The sequence below is a fragment of the Plutella xylostella genome, chromosome 12 (genome assembly GCF_932276165.1).
Source record: "Plutella xylostella chromosome 12, ilPluXylo3.1, whole genome shotgun sequence".
In the NCBI taxonomy this organism is placed as follows: Eukaryota; Metazoa; Arthropoda; class Insecta; order Lepidoptera; family Plutellidae; genus Plutella; species Plutella xylostella.
Window position 1 is genome coordinate 5,368,155 of NC_063992.1, and position 23,822 is coordinate 5,391,976.

The 23,822-nt window shown below is 40.0% G+C and overlaps 4 protein-coding genes across 4 annotated transcripts; 1 reads left to right on the forward strand and 3 right to left on the reverse strand.

Annotated features, from left to right (window-relative positions):
- Positions 1–3,620: 3,620 nt before the first annotated feature.
- On the reverse strand, positions 3,621–12,558 carry LOC105390093 (cGMP-dependent 3',5'-cyclic phosphodiesterase). The gene is made up of 16 exons (XM_038119136.2): positions 12,211–12,558; positions 11,877–11,993; positions 11,345–11,437; positions 10,970–11,106; positions 9,246–9,351; positions 9,015–9,152; positions 8,635–8,783; positions 8,149–8,374; positions 7,678–7,832; positions 7,224–7,382; positions 6,793–6,881; positions 6,140–6,329; positions 5,735–5,876; positions 5,381–5,526; positions 5,076–5,172; positions 3,621–4,911 (listed from the first exon to the last, which is right to left on the reverse strand). Exons 1-16 carry the CDS (start codon positions 12,343–12,345, stop codon positions 3,736–3,738), a joined length of 3,255 nt encoding a protein of 1,084 aa, XP_037975064.2. The 5' UTR covers positions 12,346–12,558; the 3' UTR covers positions 3,621–3,735.
- Positions 12,559–12,747: 189 nt separating this feature from the next.
- LOC105390074 (UBX domain-containing protein 1) lies at positions 12,748–16,384 on the forward strand. Its single transcript, XM_011561310.3, has 5 exons — positions 12,748–12,908; positions 12,989–13,406; positions 13,644–13,828; positions 15,756–16,057; positions 16,166–16,384. Exons 1-5 carry the CDS (start codon positions 12,859–12,861, stop codon positions 16,213–16,215), a joined length of 1,005 nt encoding a protein of 334 aa, XP_011559612.2. The 5' UTR covers positions 12,748–12,858; the 3' UTR covers positions 16,216–16,384.
- A 122-nt stretch (positions 16,385–16,506) lies between these two features.
- LOC105390073 (ribonuclease Oy) lies at positions 16,507–18,152 on the reverse strand. The gene is made up of 3 exons (XM_011561309.3): positions 17,957–18,152; positions 17,489–17,781; positions 16,507–17,249 (listed from the first exon to the last, which is right to left on the reverse strand). Exons 1-3 carry the CDS (start codon positions 18,004–18,006, stop codon positions 16,759–16,761), a joined length of 834 nt encoding a protein of 277 aa, XP_011559611.3. The 5' UTR covers positions 18,007–18,152; the 3' UTR covers positions 16,507–16,758.
- A 789-nt stretch (positions 18,153–18,941) lies between these two features.
- On the reverse strand, positions 18,942–20,183 carry LOC105390092 (ribonuclease Oy). Its single transcript, XM_048624449.1, has 4 exons — positions 20,137–20,183; positions 19,688–20,001; positions 19,137–19,471; positions 18,942–18,965 (listed from the first exon to the last, which is right to left on the reverse strand). Exons 1-4 carry the CDS (start codon positions 20,181–20,183, stop codon positions 18,942–18,944), a joined length of 720 nt encoding a protein of 239 aa, XP_048480406.1.
- Between the last annotated feature and the right edge of the window lie 3,639 nt (positions 20,184–23,822).

Genomic DNA, 23,822 nt, shown 5'->3' on the forward strand with positions numbered 1-23,822 from the left:
TACGTATTGTCATCACTTAGATCCATTCACTATATTCCTGCTCCTCATCCCAGGGCCGTGGGGACCGGAGGCACGTCAGCTTTTTAAAGACCTCAGCAGCAGACTAATAGAAGTCTCAAGGGACCCTAGGGCTGGCACTTACCTATCACAAAGGCTAAGCATCGCTATATAGCGGGGTAACGCGGCCAGCGTCTTGGGTACCCTACCCGACAGTGGCAGCGATCTGGCCAGCATCTTCTTTTTAGTTTAATTTTAATTTTATATTAGTTAGTTTTAGTTAGGCATTAATAATTATAATTTAATCAAGAAGTACCATGGACTTAACTAATAAAAAACATTATCATTTAATTTATTGAATATAGTATAAGAATTATGCTTCCTCAATTTCAAATCAAATTATGTTGGTGTCATAAAAGTTGAAAAAGTGCAATGACAACCAATGTGCAGTGATTTTGTGTCTGTACACAATTAGATCGCGAGCTGTCAGTGCCGCCTAAACCGACGTGACCCTTCTTTGGAGGCCACCGGCCGACTGAGTCAAACGTCGCTTGTGTTTATGATTTTATAACACAGAAAGCCGCCATAGATATTTGTATGAAGATTTGAGGGAAAAAAATTGCTCAAGTTTGGGATTAATTTACACAAAATAGGTGTGTGTTTATTAAAAAACAAGGTATTTAGCGCCTAGTCCAAGCATTTATCTTTATAATTTGATAAGAATCATATGAAAATTCTTGATAATTACGACACAGTTGTTACAATACGGGAGTGTGATTTACTGGTTTTTCGTAATTAATTTACAGTTATCCATAAGCATTTACTTAAATTCGAATGATTCAGCACCTAGCTAGACTCTTCGGCTACCTGTGTGATTTTTTTCAAGGCTGTAGAGCATCATTTACTACATAATTCTATGACAATGCCAACCCTCGATTGCCTATTGCCGACCCTTAAAAACAATGAATCCAAATTCTTGATTAATTTTGATTGTTTTGGTGTTTTACGTTATATTTACGGCGATTGAAGTAACACATTTCAAAATAGTGCTACTAAAACTCAAAGACATAATAAAAATATATTTTAATCGAGTTTCAATGCATATATAGAATATCGTATAATATCGCGGAAACGCAGTGGCGGATTTACCAATAGGCCAAAAAGGCCAGTGCCTAGGGCGGCAGATTTAGAGGGGCGGCAAATTTAGCATTTCATTTTCAGTCTTTTTAAATATAAATTTACGTGTACACAATCTACATATGTATAAATAAACGCACTGTAATATAACCAGTATGTACCTATAGTCCTATATTCTTTGAATTTAGTGGCAACTGTGGCTGCTGAATCATGCTCAGAAGGGCTAGTACGGAGCGCATTTAAGTCGTGACAAAAGTTCTACGTCGTCGCGCTTGCTCTTGAGGCTGCGCGATGTGAGTAAGCGCGATGCATAACTTACGTCACGTCTTAAATATGCGCCCCGTGCTACTAGCCAAGATTGTCGCTTTTTCATGCTGCTACAGGGTTTTTTTGTAAACTCGACACAACGCTGGCTTAAATAAATGAGTGAAATCGGGAAAGGCAAAACCCGGAATAGAGTGAATTTGAGACGTTGGTCAGTCAGAAATGAAGCATGTAATAGTTAAAGAGATTCTAGGCATGCAGTTATTCTTTGAAATCAATCAAAGATGTTATTACTGAAAAGCCTGTAACGGCTGTAACGCGACAAGAAGCGGCGGGAATACTTTCGAATTTGGAGAAACTGGAAACGGCTGTAATGGTAGTTGTGTGGAATTTTGTCATATGTACTAAATACTTACATCAGTGATATTTTTGGACCAACCAAACAGTCACTTGAGTCTACCAAGAATTCGCAGTTTGAAGCTTAATATTTCGTAAACCAGTCACTGAATAAAAAAATGGTTTGAGAAGACCTTTGATATTTTTGAAACACCAATACAATACCTTACACCAACGAAAAAAAACATCACCATTTTACATGACATGTATAAAAGGTAACCAAAAAATATTTTTTTTCCATATTTTATTGTAAGTACCAGTTTGTCGAGGCCGTACATTTGTACAAGGTGGATCAAAAGAAGTCATCCTATGTTGATTGGCCCTATTTTTTTTTCTAAATGATAAACTTTGATTATTTTTTTTTAGTAGGTAACTATGTTTATTTAAACTTATTTTTTTTTAAAGTTTATTTATTATTTTTAATGTTTATTTAAAGTTTAAATAAATATAGTTACCTACTAAAAAAAAAAGAATCAAAGTTTTTCATTTAGAAAAAAAAATAAAATTTTAAACCTTTAAAATTTTATTAGTAAAGTCTAGAAGATGATACGGGCTCCTTTTATGGCATTTCTCATCAATTCAGCGAGATTCTCGCACTCGTGTTGAATTAAGGGCTTCCACGGGCTTATTCACATAAACACGGGCCTTCAAAAAACACCCACAAAAACGGTCTGAGACGGTTAAATCGGGCGATATTGCAGGGAAAAATGACAGATAAAACGAAAAGAAAGGCGACCCGAAAACTGAAAATACACAATTATTTGGCGTTCTTGGGAAGTATATCACTCCATGGCTTCTCAACTTGTATTCTGCATTTGTCTGGTCCACCAATATCAACAAAACAAATTTGAAATTGGCGTATTAAATGAGAGCAACTTCCAATAGGGTGATTACTTTTGGCCCACCTTGTATATCTTTGCGAAATGTCAGCTTGATATTTTTACCCGTTTCTGAGAAAAAGGGTGGTGACAGACAGACATATAGACAGACAACAAAGTGATCCTATAAGGGTTCCTTTTTTCCTTTTAAGGTACGGAACTTAAAAAAAGATTTGATGAAACATTTGAAGTTGGTGACAGATAGACATAGAAATATCATTAAGTTCACAATCATAGTAATAACGGGATTAAAATAACGCATTGAATATCAGAAGTCAGTAGGGGCGGCAAAAATTGAATGGCCTACGGGCGGCAAATTTGTAAATCCGCCACTGCGGAAACGTATCTTAGACCCGCACCCGATTCATCTAAGAAGACATCAGTGGTAGGGTGCAAAGTTAGCGCTGTTGGACTCTAGGTAGTTATTGTATACCTGTATTGTATATATACTTAAAGACTTATGGGCTTACTTAAATAGAAATGATATTTATGTGATAGAAAACATAAAACTTAATAAAAGTAATATTTATCCATTTTAAAGCGAGTATATTTAATGAATTAACAATAGAAACAAAAAAAAAAAACACGCACTCACGCCTTGTACTAATGTACTCCCTTGCGGGGTAGGCAGAGGTGCATTGCTGCACCCACTTTTCGCCAGAGTGTATGTTAGTCCCAATGTAATAGGGGGCGGGCCTATTGCCATTTTACGGGCACATCCAAGACCCGAGAACAAATATCTGTGTTTAAACAAATATCTGCCCCGGCCGGGAATCGAACCCGGGACCATCGGCTCAGTAGTCAGGGTCACTAACCACTACGCCATTCGGTCGTCTGTCGGTGTCAATAGAAACAACAAAAGACATAAAGCTACCTTAAATAGCCTAAGAAACAAAACAAAAATTGATAAGTATACTGATACTGCTAATAACAGTAAAAATCGGGAGGAACAAAACATTCTAGTGGTAAGTCTAATCATTCATGGTATATGTAGATTGAGTATTTCTACTTAAACTACACATTTGATGATGAGGAGTTAGGTTAAGTTCCTTACCATGCCACTTTAATCCTGCGGTTCAGTCACTTCAGCTTTAGACCCTGCATCTGCAGTGAGAGATGTTCGCACTTGCGCCTGCGACGGAGTCCTTGCCTGTGCTGACTCCGACAATCGAGCCTGGGATCCCGCCCCTTGTGGTGGCGATCCTGTCACCTGCGGTTTCGAACCAGTCACTTGTGGCTGTGAACCGGGTTCTTTAGGTAATTCAGCTGGTGTTTCTTGTAATTTTTCCCCAGCTTCTTGGGTTTGTGAGATACGAGGCTGCGATGCAGTTGACTGGCGTCGCGCTATTTCTTGCTGCGATCCTCTTTCTTTAGTGACAGATGCTCGCATTGGTTGTTGGGATTCCACTTCTTGAGGTAGCGAAGCCGTTACTTCTTCCTGACCTTGAGGTTGCGAAGCCGGTACTTCTTCCTGAACTTGAGGTTGGGAAGCTTCGATTTGTGGTTGCGAAACTCGCACTTCAGTTTGTGGGGCTTGCTCCTGTTGTGTTACCGATATTCGTACTTGAGGCTTTGATTGTTGAACCTCCGGTTGCGAAGGTTGTAGTTGCGGTTGCGAAGCTTGTACCTGGGCTTGCGATGGCTGCACTTGAGCTTGTGACGCTTGTTCCTCTGGTTGTGACGCCTGTACTTGTGGTTGCGAAGCCTGGATTTGAGTTTGCGAACCTTGTACTTGCAGTTGTGAACCTTGTACTTCTAGTTTTGAAGCTTGTACCTGTGCTTGCGATGGCTGTACTTGTGGTTGCGAAGCTTGTACTTGTGGTTGTGAACCCTGTACTTGTGGTTGTGAAGCCTGAATTTGGGCTTGCGAAGGCTGTACCTTACTTTCTCCTTCTTCCTCTTGAGATTCTGAAATTCGCACTTGTGGTTTAGATGGTTGCATTTGCGGTTTCGAACCTTCAACCTGAGCCTGAGAACGTTGTAGTTGTTTTTTAGACGCATCTAACGTCATCCTTGATTGCGGCAGTGCCGGTTGCGATTGTGAAGCTTTCCGTGACTGTTGGGACTGCAACCGCTGCGCCGAAGTTAGCATGGCTTTAGAGCGGAGAGTCGATTGAGTGCCTGATGTTCGCAATTGGTCTTCAGACTGCTCTGGATGTAGCATATTTTCAATATTCTGATCAATTAACTCGTCTAGTTCGGGACTGAGGAGTATTGCGAGAGCACCCGTTGGTGGCACCTGAAAGATTTTGAATATTTATCACATCTGAGAAAAAAAAAATGAAGTGCAAGAGGTAATACAGCATTGTGTACTTTCTTGGGTTGTTACTTTTTATTCAGTTAATTACTTAAGTAGTTACTTATTATTTCCATTACAATTAAGCGTAATAAAAAATAACTAACCTCGGCAAATATAGGCTTCGCCGCTTCCCATCTCATCACGTGATTCTCTAATACCGGGTCGCAACTTTCCATTTCAGGGATCATTTGTCCTAGGATTCTGTAAGGTCGGTACAATTAATAATCATGATGAGATAATTATGATATAGGTACACAGATACTTAAGCAGTTTATTGTTTATTGCAAAAATTAAAATCTCAACAGTATGCTGTAAGTACATCATTATATTTTTTTAATATGTTGGTCACGACCCCTGAGATTTTTTTGTAATGACCCCCCTTACAGTAAATAGAGAGAATGTAACTAACTGGTATACGGGCATACAGACTTCAGTGAGGAACTGTATAGCGAGGTCTGGAATGGAGAATCTATCCTGGTCTGTGGCCCACTCCGGCAGCTCTCCACGGATCTTCTCCATGTCGCCTTGGCTGAAGTACTCCGATATCATGGCTGCCTGAAACATATCACCCGACCTTTAACTTGAGGCCTGGCCGGATGATGTCACTGCCCGATAATCGTACGGACTGAACCTAAAGTACATTCAAGCTACACGCGAAAAATAATTTCTGTGAAAGTAGACGGAATCAGTCTGAATAAAACAGCTGATCGGATGTTAAATGAGTAACCTATACTGAATCGTCTTTAAATAATATACAACTAACAAAAGTTCTTTTAAGACTGCTCCAGTCCTTCAGTGAATCAGACATGTCTGCCGCGACCATTATCATGGCTTGCAGGGCAGTGATGTGGACTCGGTGGCACTTCTGGAAGTCCGCAGCTATCGTGTGATATTCATTAAATTTTCTGAAACGTAGATATACGCCACTTATTGTGCATGCAATGCATTGTTTAATTAGAGCAAAAAACTTGAACTTTTTCTCGCTAAAAACTCGCAGATCGTAAATGTGTAATGGTATGTGTATGATAAAAATTTGCAAATCACTACAATTTACAATGTACCTACTCACTGCTTATGCACCATTGCTTATCCGTTAGATACATTCAATTTATTTCTTATTTTATAGACCAATGCTACTAATGTCCGACGATTTTACTCTAGCTCTTACTTGAAGTAAACCCCTAGATCGGTAGCAATGACGTAATCCTTCAACATGAGCAGCGCGCGGTCGTAGTCCCCGCGTGACAGGCCGTCCAGCACGCCGCAGCCCTCCGAAGTGAGGATACAGAGAGCCTGCGCCAGGTGGTGGCGCTCTAGCACGCTGCCCTCGCTCGTGTAGAGAGCTGCTAGCGATGTTTCTGTACGAGGAGAGACAATCAAGAGTAAGTAGACTCTCAAGTTATTGAAGTAGGACGCCGCAGCCCTCTAAGTTGAGCACGCACAGCGCCTGCGCCAGGTGGTGCCGCTCGAGCACGCTGCCCTCGCTCGTGTAGAGAGCTGCTAGCGATGTTTCTGTAGATAAGTAGAGGCAGTCTAGAGTATTTAAACTCTCCAGTTGCCGCTACACAGGTTCGTTATTGAAGTAGATAAAAGCCACTATATCGCGATAAATACGACGCTGTGATTGGTGGAACGTGCATTAAACAACTTTATCGACGTCGATAACGAACCCGTGTAGCGGCCGAAGGGATACAAACCTCCTGGGTACCTACTTCGAAATGTTCCTCCTATTTGAGGAAGAGGTTTTTTCTTCCAGCCATGAGACGACACGAGAATATAACTCATGAACTGAATACATTTTTAGGCCTTCAATTAACTTACTGCCATTTATCTGAAAGCCGTAGGTAGTGCCGCGATGATCCAGACAATGCACCAGGCAGGCGATGATGCACATCATCGCTTGAAGATCACTGGAAACAATCAAGCTGTACGATTTTCCATATCCGGTAAGGTTAACTATTAAAATAATAGGGATTTACTAAATTTTGTATATAGTTACATTGTAAAGTAGTTAGGTAGGTACATATTTTATTTTCAAGACATAGTTACCTCTTTCTACGGGCTATCTATTGGTCAAAATGAGAAAGCTTTGTGGAAACGTTGTAATATCCCGCGACCCCAACACTACAGATATATTCAGACATAACTAGGTAGGTAGGTATATTCAGACATTCTTGACGACATCTACATATAGGCATTAATGGATTATCCTGAGCATTATTATTTACTTGAATATACACAATCACACTCACGTAAGATACCCGTTCTCCACGAGCCGACAGTTCATCATGAGCGCGTGGGCCCACTGGCTCGCGCTGAACCCGTGCTGGAACCCCCGCCCCGGCACGTCGCGGTACCCCTTGCGCACTTGCAGCACGAAGCGGGCCAGCTTGTGCCGCTTTATGTTGAACCTGTGGTTATTTTGATGTCAGGGTATCAACTTAATTGAGGCCGATGATAGAGGGTTGTTTCGGGTCTCGGCAGAGCTACCTACAGGTCCAGCGATAATTATATGATTGTTGCCTGATGATGACGACCAGTGAAGACCAGGCCAGGCCTTTGCTTTGACTGCCACCGTACTCTCATCGGCGTAAACTGATCTAGTTAAGTATAGTTAATGTTTTAGTGGTATCAAAGTCATAAAGATTTGGCCTACTGCCATAAGATATACCTAAGTACCTACATTATCTTTTTCCAGACACATACTTTTTATCAAAGCCAAGGTCTTCAAACATCTTCATAACGTAGCAGGGCAGCTCCCGCGCCGGCAGCGCGCGCTGGTTGAAGTCCAGCTTCGTGAAGTCCGGGTGCGAGTGGAACCCCTCACAGTTAAGAAGCTTGGATACTTCCTCGTCGGTCACCTGAACACATTGTTGTCAGAAGTGCTGTCCAAAAGAGGTAATTGCAAAAGAGTCAAGAGAAGAATATTTATGGTCAGTTAAAAATACTCAACACCCTGATTCTATTGGTCACTGCCCTGCTCTTCTTGTTAGTTATATTATGTTCCTTGTAACGCCGTAAAAGGGCTAACTAAGCCGTCGCCGTTGCGTCGTAGTCTTCGTAGCAGGATGTAGTGATTTAAAAAATATTTTTTCAGGCAGCATATAGTATGGTTCTACTATCTACTTTGGAGCTATAACTAAATAATTTTGCGTCAAGTTGCTTCTAGCTACCAACCTGCACATGATACAAAATCAACTCATTAGCCAGCGCGTTCCTTATGATGCCCTCCTCTAGCTTGAGATATAACCGCGAGTGCACGACGCATATCCCGCAGTACACGCTGAAGGCCAGGGCTATCTCCTCGTCCAACACGTCGAAGTAGGGGTCGTCGACCTTGTTGATCAGCTGGCAGACGCCCACTATTCCTGACTGATCGCGGATCGGGAACAGTAAGGTTGACCTGGGAGAATGGTTACATTATGATTTACCTCCATAAATACTGACGCCTTGTAGTCCTTGTACTAATGCAGCTACAGGAACTGTGCTTACACTTATCCACTAGCCATAGCACATCTCGGCTTCAATAGCTTTAGTTTTGTGACTCCCGAAGAGAATTTAAATACTGACGTGGTGACTCCTACCGTTATAACATTTGTAATAAAGATAAGTATAAATAGTGGACGAGAGTTACAAGTTTATAAAAGAAGTCTTATTAAGTACCTGCAGTCGATTCCAGGGAGGCTGTCGATCTGAGGGTCGTAACTGGGGTGCTCCGTGGCGATCCTGGCATTGATTAAGAACCCAGTGTTTATCGTCTCTCCGACCAAACCAATACCCATAGGATGACGCTTCTCTATTAAATCGGATTCCTAGAATGTAAAATTGTCCATTACCTAATTAAATATAATTTAATTCAAAATTATCAAATCGCAGCCCATTAGACTAACTAAACGATATAATTTCTAGGTTTGTAGTCAGTAGTTACGTACCATTATTTTCCCACCAATATGTACCTATATAGTAAAAAAATAGATAATTTTCAGCAGCCTAATACCTACCTAGATAGATATGAAGATGATAATTATATTTTATTTACTTACAGGATCGTCGTCGTCCGGGTATTTTTGTATCAGTTCCATCTTTTCCACATCTATCAAAAATAATGCACAGTGTTCAGCTTTGGTAATTTTTCTAGCTTGTTTGATCGCAACTTTTAAAAGCGTAGGTTGTGAAGACACCTGTAAAATTTTAACCTCGCTAGGAAAATTCATTACTTAATCACCTCAAAAAATACCAACTTCAGATTATATCTAATAACTTGGAGGCTTTACCTTAACAAACAATTTTCGAATTACTTTCAGCAGAGTCTGGCAGTTTTCTTTCAAAGAACTTTCGTATTCTAACTTGATACTCTTGAGTATTAGAGGAAATACGAACCTGTGTGCAAAATTAATGAGGTAGTTAGTAGTTAGAGATAGCTATTGTTGGATTAGGGGACGAAGATTAAAGTCCATTGAAGAACTTAATAGCTAACTAACTGTAGTGTGGTAACACCTTCCCTACATACACAGGTACCTACCTACTTAACATACACGTCATATATTCAACATAAGTAATAAACCATCATTCGCACATCAACCGTCGTCTTTGATTGTCGCGTCCTTAACTCCTTACATAACTATTATATAATATAATATAATAATTTATTTATTTCAGACAAATTGTCCATATAAAAACACACATTTACAAAACTTAAATTATAATAGGTATCTACTTAACACTACTTAATAACTAAAACAGATTTTGTTCTTATGACTAGTTGCCAGACAAGTGGACTGTCATTTCTTTCTGCTATAGCACTTAGGATACTGTTACCGCTCCCCCGCACTCTGCCCAAAAGAGAGGCCGACTTCTTGCGCCAGATTGCATTGAAGCCGTCTGTGCGTGCCTCGGCGAACATTGCTGAGGCACTGCAGAAGCGGGGTAGCCGCAACAGTGCCCTAAATGCATTATTGAATTGGATACGCAGAGCATTATACGCCTTTTGGGTATATCTTACCCACAAACTTCCCGAGTACAAAGAAGTGCAGTATGCTTTAAAAAGCGCAATTTTGACTGCAGGTGTACATCGGGAAAATCTGCGGGCCAGCATATTCGCCCTGACTGATAATGCTCTGCGTTCCCTCTCCATGTCCGCGTCATCATTCAGGTCCTCGGTCAACACGTGCCCAAGATATTTAAACTGATGAGCTCTTCTAAGAGCAACACCGTTGAGCCTGATGGGCGGAACAAAAGTTGGGACCTTGGTACCTGACTTAAAAACCATAAATTCCGTCTTTTTGGTATTGTAGTTAAGTCCATGAGATTTTGCGTAGGACTCACACACTGCAAGCAGCTCGTTGAGTGCACTGACAGAGGGGGCCAGCAGCACCATATCATCAGCGTAGCTGAAGTTGTTCATACACACACCATCGATATAGCAGCCAATATGCATGCTGCTGAGCCCCTCTATCAGTGCGTTTATATATAAACTAAAAAGTATGGGAGAGCTCAACCCCCCCTGTCTCACCCCACACTCAGGCCTACACGGCTCTGAAAATTTACCTAACCACCTGACTCGATTCTCTTGATTGAGGTACCAGTACCTAAAGAGAGATATCAACTCCGGTGGCAGACCCACTTCCTCCAGCTTCCGCCATAGGATGTCGTATGAGACAAGGTCAAAAGCCTTTGAAAGGTCCATAAAACATCCGTATACTGGTGTCCGTCTGTCAGTGTAGTACCTGATAGTGTGCTTCACACTGAGAATAGCAGATTCTGTAGATAACCCAGCCCGGAATCCGAACTGGGCATCGTGCAGTTTTATACTCTTATTCAAATACGAATTCAGCACACTATCAAGCACTTTAGCTACTATGGTAGCTAGGGAAATAGGCCTGTAATTTGACTTGTCTGATACGTCACCGGTTTTACTTTTTACTATAGGCACTACCAGAGTCCTTACCAAGTCAGGTGGTATTATGTTCTTCAGTCTAGTACATAGTACCTAGCTTACTTATAACATTCTTTGATGATGGTGTATACGTAATCTTGCTGCACTATCGGCGCGACCACACACACCAACACTGAAAACTGTGACCCGGGCACCGCTTGCAACACTACTCGCGTCTTCACTGTCGCATTTGGGAAATACTGCAACAATCCAAAACAAGTTTATTACTATACTTACCTACTTATTTTAACTCTCTGTACTATAAACGGCGGAGTTATCGGTGAACATACATAGAAAAAAATATAAAAAAAAATAAAATATCCCGACGAATTGAGAACCTCCTCCTTTTTTTGAAGTCGGTTAAAAATTGAATTGATTTCACAAAAATCTTATTGTCGGCCTTATCAGATCACAGAGTAGTTACTTAGGTATACTCACAGGCTTAGTAATGTTGATAATTTCTGGGTCTAGATTATAGAATAAGTCCATGTGGTTTGCCGCAGATAGTTTATTCATAATTTCTGGCGTCATCTGTTGAAGATTCACATGTTAAGAAATTATCAGGTTACCTTCCTAGTTATCTACTTTCAAGTGAACTTTTCCTCCGGCGTCAGCAGTGGATGGCTGGGGAAATCGATGTAGGTACATAGGTAAAACTCCAGAACCCGTTTCGTAAAAACACCATGATATCCATGCTCAGTAGGTAGATGTGGATTTAAGATGGATGGGGAAGATCAAATTACTTATCTTGCAGGCAATGGATGTATAAGTACCTATAAGTACTTCCGCCCTACGTTTTATACTATACTACCCTACTTTCAAATTTCAAAATTTCAAATTTATTTATTTAACTAATACACATTTAACATTTGAAAACACTGCGATTCTCACACTAGGCAAGCCTGTGACGTGAGAATCAGATTACGGGATGTTACATACGAATACCTAGTAGTTAACTTTCGAAACATACGTAAATCCTCCTCTTCCGGCACAGTAGGTACTTGCCCACGGCTTCAACGTACCCCTCCCCCCGCGCCGGCTGCAGCACCACGTGGAACACCAGCTCCGCTTCGCACTCGTCTACCAACTGCCGACAGAAGGATGTCAAATGTATGCAGACAGACCTAGCAAAGATCGCATGAAGAGAATAAATACCGTATGGTATCAATCAACCTACCTTATGGTATGGACGTGGTCACAATAATAGCTACCAAAGTTACCCCAAAGAAAGTAAGTCACAGTCGTATTGTTCTATGTACGTAGTTGGGTAGGTATCTAGAGCAGGTACCCTAAAGATAACATACATAAGCATTCAGTTTGGTTTGCAACGAGCTGCAGCAGTCATCCGTGAGGCTCATCACCAGGTTCAGTATCCTCCCGGGGTCACTGTTCTCCAGAATATTTGCTTTATTCCCATCATAAGTATCACACCCAGTCATTTTTAATAATGTCCAACAGTAGAGGAATTACGGAAATACTGGGAAGCTGTGGGAAAGTTGGGAAATACGTAAACATAAACACCATAGAGGAAGTGACATAGACAGATTTACAGATGATAGACAGGAAGTTCAAGATACCGTTTCCGTTTCCGAATCATTTCGGACCTACTTCAACCCTTCTTCTGAGGATGTCGAATGTCGTGAATGCATTCTGAAACTTACTCGGACGTGCTTACTATTATTTACTACTATACAGCATTGTATCTTAGTTTAACTGAAAACCAATTTATATTCAATAAATATAAAATTGAGAGCTAAATTAATATTTTGTTTCCATAAATGGGTTGTTGCATAAAGTTAATGTGAATGAAAGATAAATCGTTTTGATTTCTTGTTTCTGATTCTGAACGCACGTCATTCGGCAATCGGCGTTGTCAAAACAGCTGATGATTAGATGAATTGTATATTTTTACTATTTTCACGAAATAGATACTTGTGCATTTAAATAACGCCATGGCGGAAATAAATACTCTCATCGAAATGGGATTTACTAAAGAGCGAGCGTAAGTTTTCTTCCATGATTTCACTGAAATATCTTACGTTTAGGTTAACTGTTTTACTGATGATGATGTTTTACCGACAGGGAGAAGGCATTAGCCGTTACCAATAACAAAGGTGTCGAGCCGGCTATGGAATGGCTGTTGGCTCATGCAGACGACCCGTTAGTGGAGGCTGGACATACGTTGGGGTCTAGCTCTAGTTCGGGCTCGGCGGCGACGGCGGCGGCGTCAGCGGCGGCCGAGGAGCCCGCGCCCAGCAGCTCCGCGGAGCCCCCGGCGGCGCCCGATGCCGAGGCCAAGTCGCTCAAGTGCGACGACTGCGGGAAACTCTTCAAAAACCAGGACGAAGTCGAGTTCCACGCAGCCAAAACTAACCACAGCAATTTCTCTGAATCCACTGAAGAGAAAAAGCCATTGACTGAAGAGGAGAAAAAGGCTCAGTTACAGCTTTTAGAGGAGAGGATGAAGCAGAAACGGAAGGAGAGAGAGGATAAAGAAAAGGTATTTTAAAGAACTTTGATTTTAATCGAATTCTACACAGACAGCTTAAAATTTGCATTGTTTATGTAAATACCATTTGGTGTCTGTCTGTTGGTGTCAACTGTTGTCCTAGTAGCAAAACTAACTCTGTTTATGATTGTTAATGCTAAGCCAATTCAGATAGGTAAATTATGGATGTAATCTGTAATTATTAGGTATTAATAATGAATTTTAATTAATTTTTAATTATCTTTTCAGGCTGAGGCACTGGAAAGAGAGCGGCTTAGGATCAAAGCTGGCAAAGATCTCCAGGATGCCCGCCAGCGGATGCAAGAACAAGAAATGCAAAAGCTGGTGGAACAGAGACGTCGAGAGAAAATTGAAGAGCAGAAGGCCAGAGAACGAGTTCGTGCACAAATTGAGGCTGACAAGCAGGCTCGAAAGTAAGTAAATAATGAAGAACTATCATTGTTTGCCTCAGCATCTTCACTATTTTCATTATTTCACTGTAAAAATTATATCATGTACCTACTTACTTATTTCTTTAGTTGGAATGGGATATGTTATGTCATGTCAGTATCGTACGGTCAGCTGCATAAGTTGTTATACACTTCTGTACCTTGTCAAACTGACGAACCGTCAATATTTCAATGAATGGATAGATGGTTTCAGGCTTTGATTATATACAACCCTAGATTCCCCATAGAAGAAGCAATTGCTGCCATACATAAACTGGGGCACTACTGCCCCGCTACAAATTTCGCTCAAGCAGTGTCTATTGTGTCATCGCCGGTGCTACACATATTTGACAGTTAGCATTAATTTCAGTTTTGTCCTTTTAAAATGCGTGTATGTGCTTTAAAAGTGTGCAGAAACTACAAAGGTCGACTAAAAACGCCATACAAGGTCACCTACCATCTGTAAATAATGTATTAATATAAATAATTCAAGAAAGTAAATATTGATATAATTTTCGTCGGTGTTGCCAGTTTTTTCTTGAAAATAAATACCAAAAACTGATGATAATTTATATGAACCGCTTGAATGTCCTGTCGACACCCGGTCAACATGAAAAGTGTACCATAAATTGTTTCGTGATTGGATTCTTAAAATTGGAATTAGGTACTTACCTTAAATTCATTTTATATAAATTTTCTTTAATGGTGCAAAATAAATAGTATTCTATTCTATTCGGCGACTGGTGTAGTGGTTAGTGACCCTGACTGCTATGCCCAAGGTCCCGAGTTCGATTCCCGGCTGGGGCAGATATTTATTCAATGGCAGAATATATTTGTGCTCGGGTCTTGGGTGTCGATATTTATTTAGTATGTATCTATCTATGTATTTGTGTAAGATATATCAGCAGAGCTGTTCGACACCCATAACACAGGTTCTGCCTAGCTTGGGGTCGGATGGCCGTGTGTGAGATGTCTCCACATATTTATTTATTTATTATTTATTATATTCTATATCGCCTTCAATAATGGATGGAATTTGCAAATCCTACGCATTTATTAAAAAAAAAAAATTCTGCGTTTCTATGGTTGTTGGTTTTGCAATTTACGAAAACGAAAAAAGTTTCGGTATTCTTTTGTCAACTTTATAAGTACCTCGATCATCTGTTAAAATATTCGTGATAGTTTCCGCTGAGGCGAAATTGTTTTCGAGAAAACGTAAACATTTACACAACTAAATCTAACATAATTTATTATAGGTACAAAAGGTAATTTTATCACTAACAGCTTAAATTCTAATATACATGTATTATCAGGATACCGAATGATCCTATTATACGAAGCAAAAGGATAGAAATAATTAGAAAAATCCGCGGAGAGTACTACTGGAAACGTATTTTAACTAATTGAAATTTCCTTAAAAAATATCACTACATTAGATAGATAGATATGTAAATCATTTATTTGTTCCACATAAACATAACACATAAGTACAACAAATAATTACCACATTATTATAGTGTTTCCATTTTCTACCAACTTAGTAACAATTTACTTACGTTGCCACATTTTTTCATGCACTCGATGACATGACAGGAGGGAATGACAGTACGGTCACGCAAAAAAGTAATAAAATATTGGCCTGTTTACAATGTAGGCGATGTATGAGATGAGTCCGTCTAGGGTTGTAAATGGTCGAAGGTTTCAGGTTGACAAGGTACAAGAGTGTATAGCTACTTATGCAGCTGACTGTACATTACAGTATACTATAATTTTCTTATACAATACCTTCTCAGTGAGTAAAGAACTCAAGTGAATTGCAAACAACATTAATTTATTTCAAAATTATACTCTCAGGGCCTTCCACTAATTAGAAAACATGCAATTCCTTACCATAGACTTTCTTTCCCTCCAGACTAGCTGCAGCCGGCAAGACAGCCCAAGAGGCACCAGCCGCAGCGGCCCCGCCAGTACCAGTCACAAACCCCAACCCCGCCCCCAAGGTTTCCTACGACCAGGCCCGGATCCAGCTCAGACTCCCTGACGGTAGAACCCTAACACAGACCTTCGGTGCCAAGGAGCAGTTGGCAGCAGTCAAACTGTTCCTCCAGATGAATGCCGCAGAGTACACGCAGGAAGGAAGTTTCAAGCTGATGACTAGTTTCCCTAAGAAGATATTCACCGCTGATGACTTTGAAAAGCCATTGGAATTATTAGGTAAATAAATACTTTTAATCTTAGCATATGCTGCTTGAAACAGTATTATGAGTCGTACAAAATGTAATTAAATTAAATTACTAATTATTTTTACTTTATTTATTTCAGGATTGGTACCATCAGCAGTGATCATTGTGTCAAAGGGATCTCCTAATTAAGACTTCGAACACAAGATATTGTAATTCTGCTGCAGGGGAAAGAGAGGAGTGTATAAAACTGCATTTCTGCCGAGGGAACCCGGGTGTGGTTCACTGGTATGATTACAATTAATTTATAATTTTACTACTTATATTATTATGTATTAGGTTAATAAATTTAATACGGATACAATGTATTTTATTACAAAGGGGCACTAAAAACATTCATTGGGTAGGTAATTAAAAGTTCAATCTTTTGATATATTAAAATTAATTTATTTATGATTATTTATTTATGATACATAGTTTTGGTTACCGTATACAAAAAAATAATTGCCAGTTATTAGTCCAACAACTTTGCGCGTGTTAGTCCTGCGGTATGAGACGAGACTAGACTAGAGAACTAACATGACGCCCATATGCCCACGGCATACGACGCAATATTGAGAAACTCGTCGCCGCCACCACCGTCGCCTGTAACCTTACAAGACGGGGGCTCATGACGTGGCCGAACTATAATTATTGTAAATAACTAGTAGGTACTTAGTTTATTTGTAGACTATTTCATACTCTAATAACCTCATACGGAGACGGAGTCCACGTCTGCTCCTCTACTTTCACATCCAAGTCCCACAAATCAAACATTTGCATAGGCACATTTTTCGGATAAATTACACCAGAACTGACACAGTTGGTTTTCACCGTCACCCCACCAAACACCTTCTTACCCGACACACAAGGGGTAAGTTGCAGTTTCGTATCGAAACAGACGCGTAGTTCTACCAAGTAGTTGCGTCCTGCTTTCCTATAGCACTGTATGACTGGTTCGGCCCCCGTGCTAGCTTTGATCGCGTGGTGTATGTCCTCCACGGAGTATTGTTTGTGGTCGTCGGGAGTGATGCCGGCGGCTTGCAGGACGGTGGTCATGTTGTACTGGTGGTTCCAAGCGAGACCCTGGCTGAAGTACTTGTATTCTGAGTTGAGCGCGGGCAGGGCGGCGGCGCAGGTACCGTGCTTGTTCCACTCGTGGGCCCAGAACTCGTACTTTGATGTACCTGCAGGGTTTGAAATGAAGGATGTTAACATTACAGAGTGCTAGCGAATGTTCTGTATAAGATTTATGTTGAAGGGAAACATGTTGGAAATATTCAATGTCATATCTCAGTACTGAGTAGCGAATCTTAAATGTCTTTAGGAAATACGCTGCCTTTAGCAGACCCCTGAATGTTTGTTGCATTGCATATATCATGGCTCCACCGCCACAAAATTTCCCCAGATCATATCTAAACCTCACCTGTTTCAATGTTAGTCCAATGCTCTATAAGCTCAGCCTCGATAGTCTTCACAGCCTCAGGGTCGAAGTGCCACGTTTTGTTGCAGAACTGCACGGGGTGCTTGGAGCCCCTGAGGTCGGGCCACGCGCCGTGCACGATCCACGAGTCTTTAGGCTGAGGGAGAGAGCACTCGTGGGAAGACTGCTTGTCTATCCATTCCTTGCAGCCGGTGATTGGCCAGCTCTGAGAGAAGGTTATGATGTCCCATTTCATTGGCTCGGAGGATCCATGGGTGCTTCGGGCGTAGGTTGAGCTGTAATGAGAGTTGTGTTACCACCTATCAGTTTTGAAACCCTTAAACTTGCATATTTTTGTAGTTATGGCATATTATTTTTGATGATGATACCTAGTACCTACTCAATGACAAAAAATATAAAACCTAGAGCATCCTGATATAATAAAAATAATCGTATCTCAATAAAACAAACCTTATTAAAAATGTAATCCCCAAAAACATGTACGACCACACTGACCACATAGTGATTTAATAATTTTATTTACTTGTAAGTTTCACTAATTAACTGACCACAACACAACTCAAACTGATAACTTGATAAGCACCAAAATTCGAACGTCAAATGTTTTAACTAGCTCAAACGCTTTATCAGTTCGCACTGACCAGTATTATTTGTCCCGTTTAATTATACAGGGTGGGACTAAAATGCACGATAGGAAAAACATGAATGCTTTACGCTAACTCGCTCAAAGCGCATGTGTAGAAGTACCCCTTCCATGATTAAATATTTTATTTCACATAGCACTTTGACAAGGTTACCGTTGCTTATAACTTATACTTGTAAGCAATAAGATTATAAGTTATAAGGCTTGGATATCCCATCGTTAAATAGGTATAAGTAGGTATACCTACACGAGCTACAAAATATTTTTCGAAATGAACAACATGTCGTCCGACAGGGTAAGAAGCACCAGGATAAGAAGCTAATAAAATAAAAATTCTAGTGCCGTTTATGACTTTTTGTTGGGAGTTTCGAATTATATTACCACCCTGTACATGATTGTGTATTCAACTAATCAAATACATACATATGCAAAACGCGTGCACGTGCTATTATAATTTCAGATAAAAAGCACGTTAGTTACAGCAAAACAATAAAATAAGTCATAGTTAAATTGCTTTAGAAGTCGTTTAATAATCCCGCCCTTTCACATTTAGTTTTGAAGTATTTATGTGTTCTTTAGTAGTCTAATTATAATCCTATCTTGTAGGTTTATTTAAGTACAGTTATAACTAGTCCGAATGTTAATTTTACGCATTTATTTAACTGTCACTTTAATCATTTGTAGTCCTTACTAATGATTACATCCAAAATGATAGTAGATTATTTTATTCTTTTTTAATTCTATTCACACTTATCTAAATAATAAAAAAATCACTTTGTAATCTAGGGTAACCTATAAAGTCATCCATATCAGCCACTGGAAAAGGTTATAAATGTTTAAGTTCCGTCGTAGCGCGGACACTACTTCGAATTTCCTCATTACGTCATTCCTGACGACTTCAGGATAAATGACTGGCTTCTGAAAGTCGCAATTGGAGAACAACGTGTCATTGTTAACAGTAAACCTGCTGACACCCGGGAAATTTACCGATATATCATCACAATCCACCAAATCGAGGGTCAGATTGAAGCAAATATGTAGTTCATACAAGTGGTTCTCGAAATGTTCTTGTCGGCATTCGATGATGGGGTTTACGCCTAGCTTTTGTTTGATGGCATGATGTATGTCCCATAGGAGGTATTCTTTAGTACTATTCGGTAGGATCCCGGCGTCTGCCAGGATGTGTGTCATGGAGTACTGTCTGAGCCACGTCAGTCCTCGGGAGAAGTAGTCGAGCTGGGAGCCGAGCGCCGCAGAGACCTGCGCCACGCACGTGCCGCTCCGCAGCCACTCGAAGGCCCAGAAGAAGTATTTGTACTCATCTGGAAATATAAATGGAGCTGTTTGGAGAAAAAGTTCTAATTGATACCAGTAACTCCAGCTCAGTAGCTTTAACTCTGAGGTCTTTGAGAGAAGAGGCATAAGTTGAGTCTCTCTATAGTTGTCTAGAATGAGAGTGACTATAGTTATTTGTTCATGACTTTATCTTGTTGACCTCTTTTGCGTTATAGATTATGAGGATGTTATCCGATACTCACTAACTTCCACACTGGTCCAGTCTTCACTAAGATTCTTTGCAATCGATTTAATTTCATGTGGATTGAAGTACCACGAGGTATTACAAAATAGGGGTCCGATGGTTGGGAACTTCCCGGTCTTGGCTGTCCATATTGAGAGTACCTTCCAGGAGTTGGGTTCCCTAGACAGGTAGCAAGGCAGCAGGGTCCGCTTCCTGTCCTGCCACGCACGGCACGCTGATATCGGCCATCTTTGAGAGAAGATCAGGAAGTTTGGTGCTGCCTCGTTCTCTTCCTCTGTTAACTCTTTTTGCGTCGCGTTTTCACAGCCGTAGCTGAAATTGTTTGGGTAATTAAATGAATAAGCGTGAATTGGAAGTTGTTTTCAAATCACACACAAATCATAACACTATGGGAGTGCTTTCTTTGTGTGGAAAATGATCGCATGAACTCAGTAGGCACAAACTTACCTTAATCCAATAACTAGCACTGTTATTAAACAACTTTTAATTATCATTGCTTCCGCTAGCAAACGATTTGCCAGTAGAAAATCGTGATGTACGATCGAAAAACTATAATTACCTACGATAAAATAATTCAATTAAGTGTACAAATGTTAGAGCCGAGGTGACCGTTGGTTAGTGAATGAGTGTAATTTATAAAGGCCGGAACCGTTACCGCTGTAACGTGAGACCCTCTGAGATGATTTGGGTAAGCCGCGGTCTACACTCATCCTCTACATTGAACTCGTGATGTTAGTATGTTGTTGGTTACACATTCAAAATGACAAATTTATTAAGTAACCATTAAATTTTGTAAGGAATCACTGTACAGTTGTAGGACAACCCGGGGTAAGACGGGGTCGCTAAGGGAAAATGAAAAAAACAACAGGTATTTATAACCACAACGTTATCAATTATTTATGGCTCATTAGGAACTTAATGACGAACACTTTGGCACAGCTTTTTCTAAAAAAGTAATACTTACTATTGACTTATTTTAAGAAATGTAAAAAATGGGAAATAAACCATCTTGCCCGTGTAAGGGGTAAGATGGGGTAAGTATACTATGTGGGGCACAAAACATACAAACAACACTTCTTCTGTGTTTTTATCGTCAACACCAGTACCTGCAGTGTGAACCCAACGCCTGCACCTTTGACAACCAACCCAGTTTTCCTTAGATTTAAAGTAGGACTGTTGATATCCTCACAGCAGAGGTAGACACAGTCATCTTCATTGTTATTCTTATTCGTAGGCAGTATCTGTTTTGTGTTTTTAGCCAACTTCCCTGTAGCCCTTTTAGAACCCCTCTTCAATGTCAAATAAAAGAGGAAGAGAGAGAAAAAAAAACTTCACCAAGCTTGATCCATACACCATCTTGCCCCTCCAAAACTACCCCGTCTTGACCCACGTTATATTAAAAAAAAAAAAATTCTTTAAAAAAAAACTTTCAATGTTAAAGTGATTTTGCACATATCTAAACAAAGCGTACCAAACCTTAAATAAAAACACTCAATTACCAAAAATGCCACTGTTTTACTTAGGGCCGATTTTTCAATGCCAGGATAAAAGGTCAAATAACTATCTAGCGAATAATTTTATTTGGCTGTTTATCGGCTTGGTAGTTGCTAAACCATTTTTCAATGAGCCGTTTTCCTTGACAGCTGTCAGTTGAGCTTTTGGGTAAGCCGATAGATGGCGTGAAAACGCAGTGTACCAACTGTCAAAAATTACATAGAGAGCAAAGAGTACTAAACTCAGAATAAGAACTCACTAGTTGTGATTAAATGTCGGGTGGTAGCGCGAGCCATCCTTCCGAGGCTCAGACTGCATGTGGCTTGGGATAGTGCTAAGTATTCTGTGAATAGTTCTACCCGCGCCGTCACGTAGTGTTCTTTTCTCTATGCGCGCCGTTTGAACGGGTGCTGCGTGCGAGAACTGATTTTCTATTTTTATTTATTGTATGATCCTAAATAAGATCCCAAAGAAATACTTACAAGACAAGATGAGAATGTGTGCCGTCGCAACTTGTAAAAATAAAGGACATCATAAATTTCTAAATGATGAAAGCCAGGCGCAACAATGGATTAAGGCGACTCGGATAAATGTGCGAAAAATTGTCACTATCTCAAAAGAGTCACTATCTCAAGTGCACTAACTCTACAGTATCAAGGGAGGAGGAGCAGATAGCTCAACTACAACTCAATTAATACAGGAGAAACACAAGGAAACTGAGAAAACTTGAAAAGAACGGCTGCACGCACAATCGCACTGAACGCTGAAGCAACAGTGACATCGACATCATAGAGAAAATAATACTACAATTCTACCTACCTACGTCACTTTCACATTTCGTTAGCCTCACAGAATAACATATTGTGATCTGAGTGTGTTCTGAGGGTTTGAAAGTTGGTACAACCCCAGACAACGCCATCTATTTCTCCAAAAAGGAACTTTTTTTTTTTTTTAACAAACGCCTCATTGTGATTTATTCCATAGGTAACTATCTTACCGATTTTTCTACTTGAACTCTGGAAAGGTGAAACAAGTATATGTAGACACCTAGTGCTAAAGCAGGACAGACTACTATTTTGATTGTCAGAGTCAACTGTCACTGTCAAGCCACAAGCCTCACTGACTGTTTTGTTTGGTTGTTTATTGGGTTGTTTCAATTTTGGTATTTATATTTGTTATTTTTGGATCGCAATGGAATCACAAAAAAGAGAGCGTTCGGCGAATTTTAATATTAATGAAGTTACTGTGTTAGTGAGTGGTAGATAAATTTTATTCAAACATGTCATAGAAAATAAAAAGACCGATGCAGCAACAAATAATAATTTTCTTCCATGCAGTCTGCATGGAAGAAAATTGAGTTTCTTTTAACTCCAGTGGTATAACCAGTCCGCTCATTGAAAATCCTTTAATTTAAGTACGAGGGCATCAAAAAAACAATGAAGAAGAAGTCGTAAGAAGAAGTCTTCCCTGCAAAGGCAGGAGATGTACAAAACTGGAGCTGGGCCCTCAAATGCTCCTTCATTTAACGATGTAGAAGAAAAGGTGTTAGGAATTTGCTCCAACATTAGCATTCAACGTATCCTTAATTTAAATTTAATGAATAAAAACTGAAAGAAATAACACCTATGTTTTATTATCAAGTACTGGATGGTTTCTCTCTTTTCTCCTCAGCCTATAGCCGTCCACTACTGGACATAGAAGATCATGCCGCCAAGCAGAAGGGATGTCTTAGATACTTAGGTATATGTAGCATAGGTTACCTACTTATCATAAAATGAAAAACTATAATGTACCTTAATATTTTATTATGAAGGAAGTGCTACTACATTCCTCTTTTTTTTAAAATTAATGCTTGAAAATAAATCAACATAATGTTTGTAGTCTGGCGCCTTTCGGCGATGAAATTCTTTTGCATCCCACATGCTGTAATGATCAGGCCTCGTTTTGACGACTCTGACTTTCCTTTCAACAGGATTAATACATTCGTTCATTACCTACTACCTCTTTTTCGATCGCCAAATCATCAATATCATCGAAAATATCCATTGAAAAGACGATTATTCTCTGCGCTTGTATAGTTTAGAATTGGTATAAACACAAAAAAGAACTTACTTAATAACCTCAAATGTCAAATTATCAATCGAATAAGCGCTATCTGGCGGCCCAAGCAGCAGATAGATTTATTCTCCAGGTAACTGAGTTATTGGATGAATAAGTTCTATCTGACTGTTGAAAAATTCAATATTTCGCTATCTGTCGAATAAACGCTATCTGGTTGTCTATCTGAGCATTGAAAAATCGGCCCTTAATGTATTGTGACGTTGTTCCTACCGGCCAAAAATAACATGGACACTACGCAAAAACAAACAATTGAGCTTTCACAAAAAACGCACGCGCTCACACCTGCTGTCACTGGCGCACTAAAGGTCAATCATTTAAGCCTATCTATTGGCTCATTACTCAGATTCCTAAGATGTATAGTTTTGCATATATGTGGGGGGGCCCGTCTTACCCCGCGACCCCGTCTTACCCCGGCTTCCCCTACGTGTATAGGTGCACAACATTGAAATGGTTTAACGGTTTCAATCAAACAAGTATAAATACTTAAAGTTCGTCATTACTGACATAGATGTCGCTAT

What these genes read in the sequence shown, in the direction of transcription:
- LOC105390092 (XM_048624449.1), bottom strand. Translation starts at nt 20,183, where the DNA reads ATGATAATTAAAAGTTGTTTAATAACAGTGCTAGTTATTGGATTAAG. An exon ending in GTGCTAGTTATTGGATTAAG is followed by an intron (nt 20,002 to 20,136) that starts GTAAGTTTGTGC and finishes AAACAATTTCAG; the next exon opens with CTACGGCTGTGAAAACGCGA. An exon ending in CTGGACCAGTGTGGAAGTTA is followed by an intron (nt 19,472 to 19,687) that starts GTGAGTATCGGA and finishes TTATATTTCCAG; the next exon opens with ATGAGTACAAATACTTCTTC.
- LOC105390074 (XM_011561310.3), top strand. Translation starts at nt 12,859, where the DNA reads ATGGCGGAAATAAATACTCTCATCGAAATGGGATTTACTAAAGAGCGA. An exon ending in AGAGAGAGGATAAAGAAAAG is followed by an intron (nt 13,407 to 13,643) that starts GTATTTTAAAGA and finishes TTATCTTTTCAG; the next exon opens with GCTGAGGCACTGGAAAGAGA. An exon ending in GCTGACAAGCAGGCTCGAAA is followed by an intron (nt 13,829 to 15,755) that starts GTAAGTAAATAA and finishes CTTTCCCTCCAG; the next exon opens with ACTAGCTGCAGCCGGCAAGA.
- LOC105390093 (XM_038119136.2), bottom strand. Translation starts at nt 12,345, where the DNA reads ATGACTGGGTGTGATACTTATGATGGGAATAAAGCAAATATTCTGGAG. An exon ending in AAACCAAACTGAATGCTTAT is followed by an intron (nt 11,994 to 12,210) that starts GTATGTTATCTT and finishes TTCTGTCGGCAG; the next exon opens with TTGGTAGACGAGTGCGAAGC. An exon ending in GCAGTCTTAAAAGAACTTTT is followed by an intron (nt 5,527 to 5,734) that starts GTTAGTTGTATA and finishes GATATGTTTCAG; the next exon opens with GCAGCCATGATATCGGAGTA.
- LOC105390073 (XM_011561309.3), bottom strand. Translation starts at nt 18,006, where the DNA reads ATGTGGTCAGTGTGGTCGTACATGTTTTTGGGGATTACATTTTTAATA. An exon ending in GGGATTACATTTTTAATAAG is followed by an intron (nt 17,782 to 17,956) that starts GTTTGTTTTATT and finishes CTCTCATTACAG; the next exon opens with CTCAACCTACGCCCGAAGCA. An exon ending in TTGGACTAACATTGAAACAG is followed by an intron (nt 17,250 to 17,488) that starts GTGAGGTTTAGA and finishes CAAACCCTGCAG; the next exon opens with GTACATCAAAGTACGAGTTC.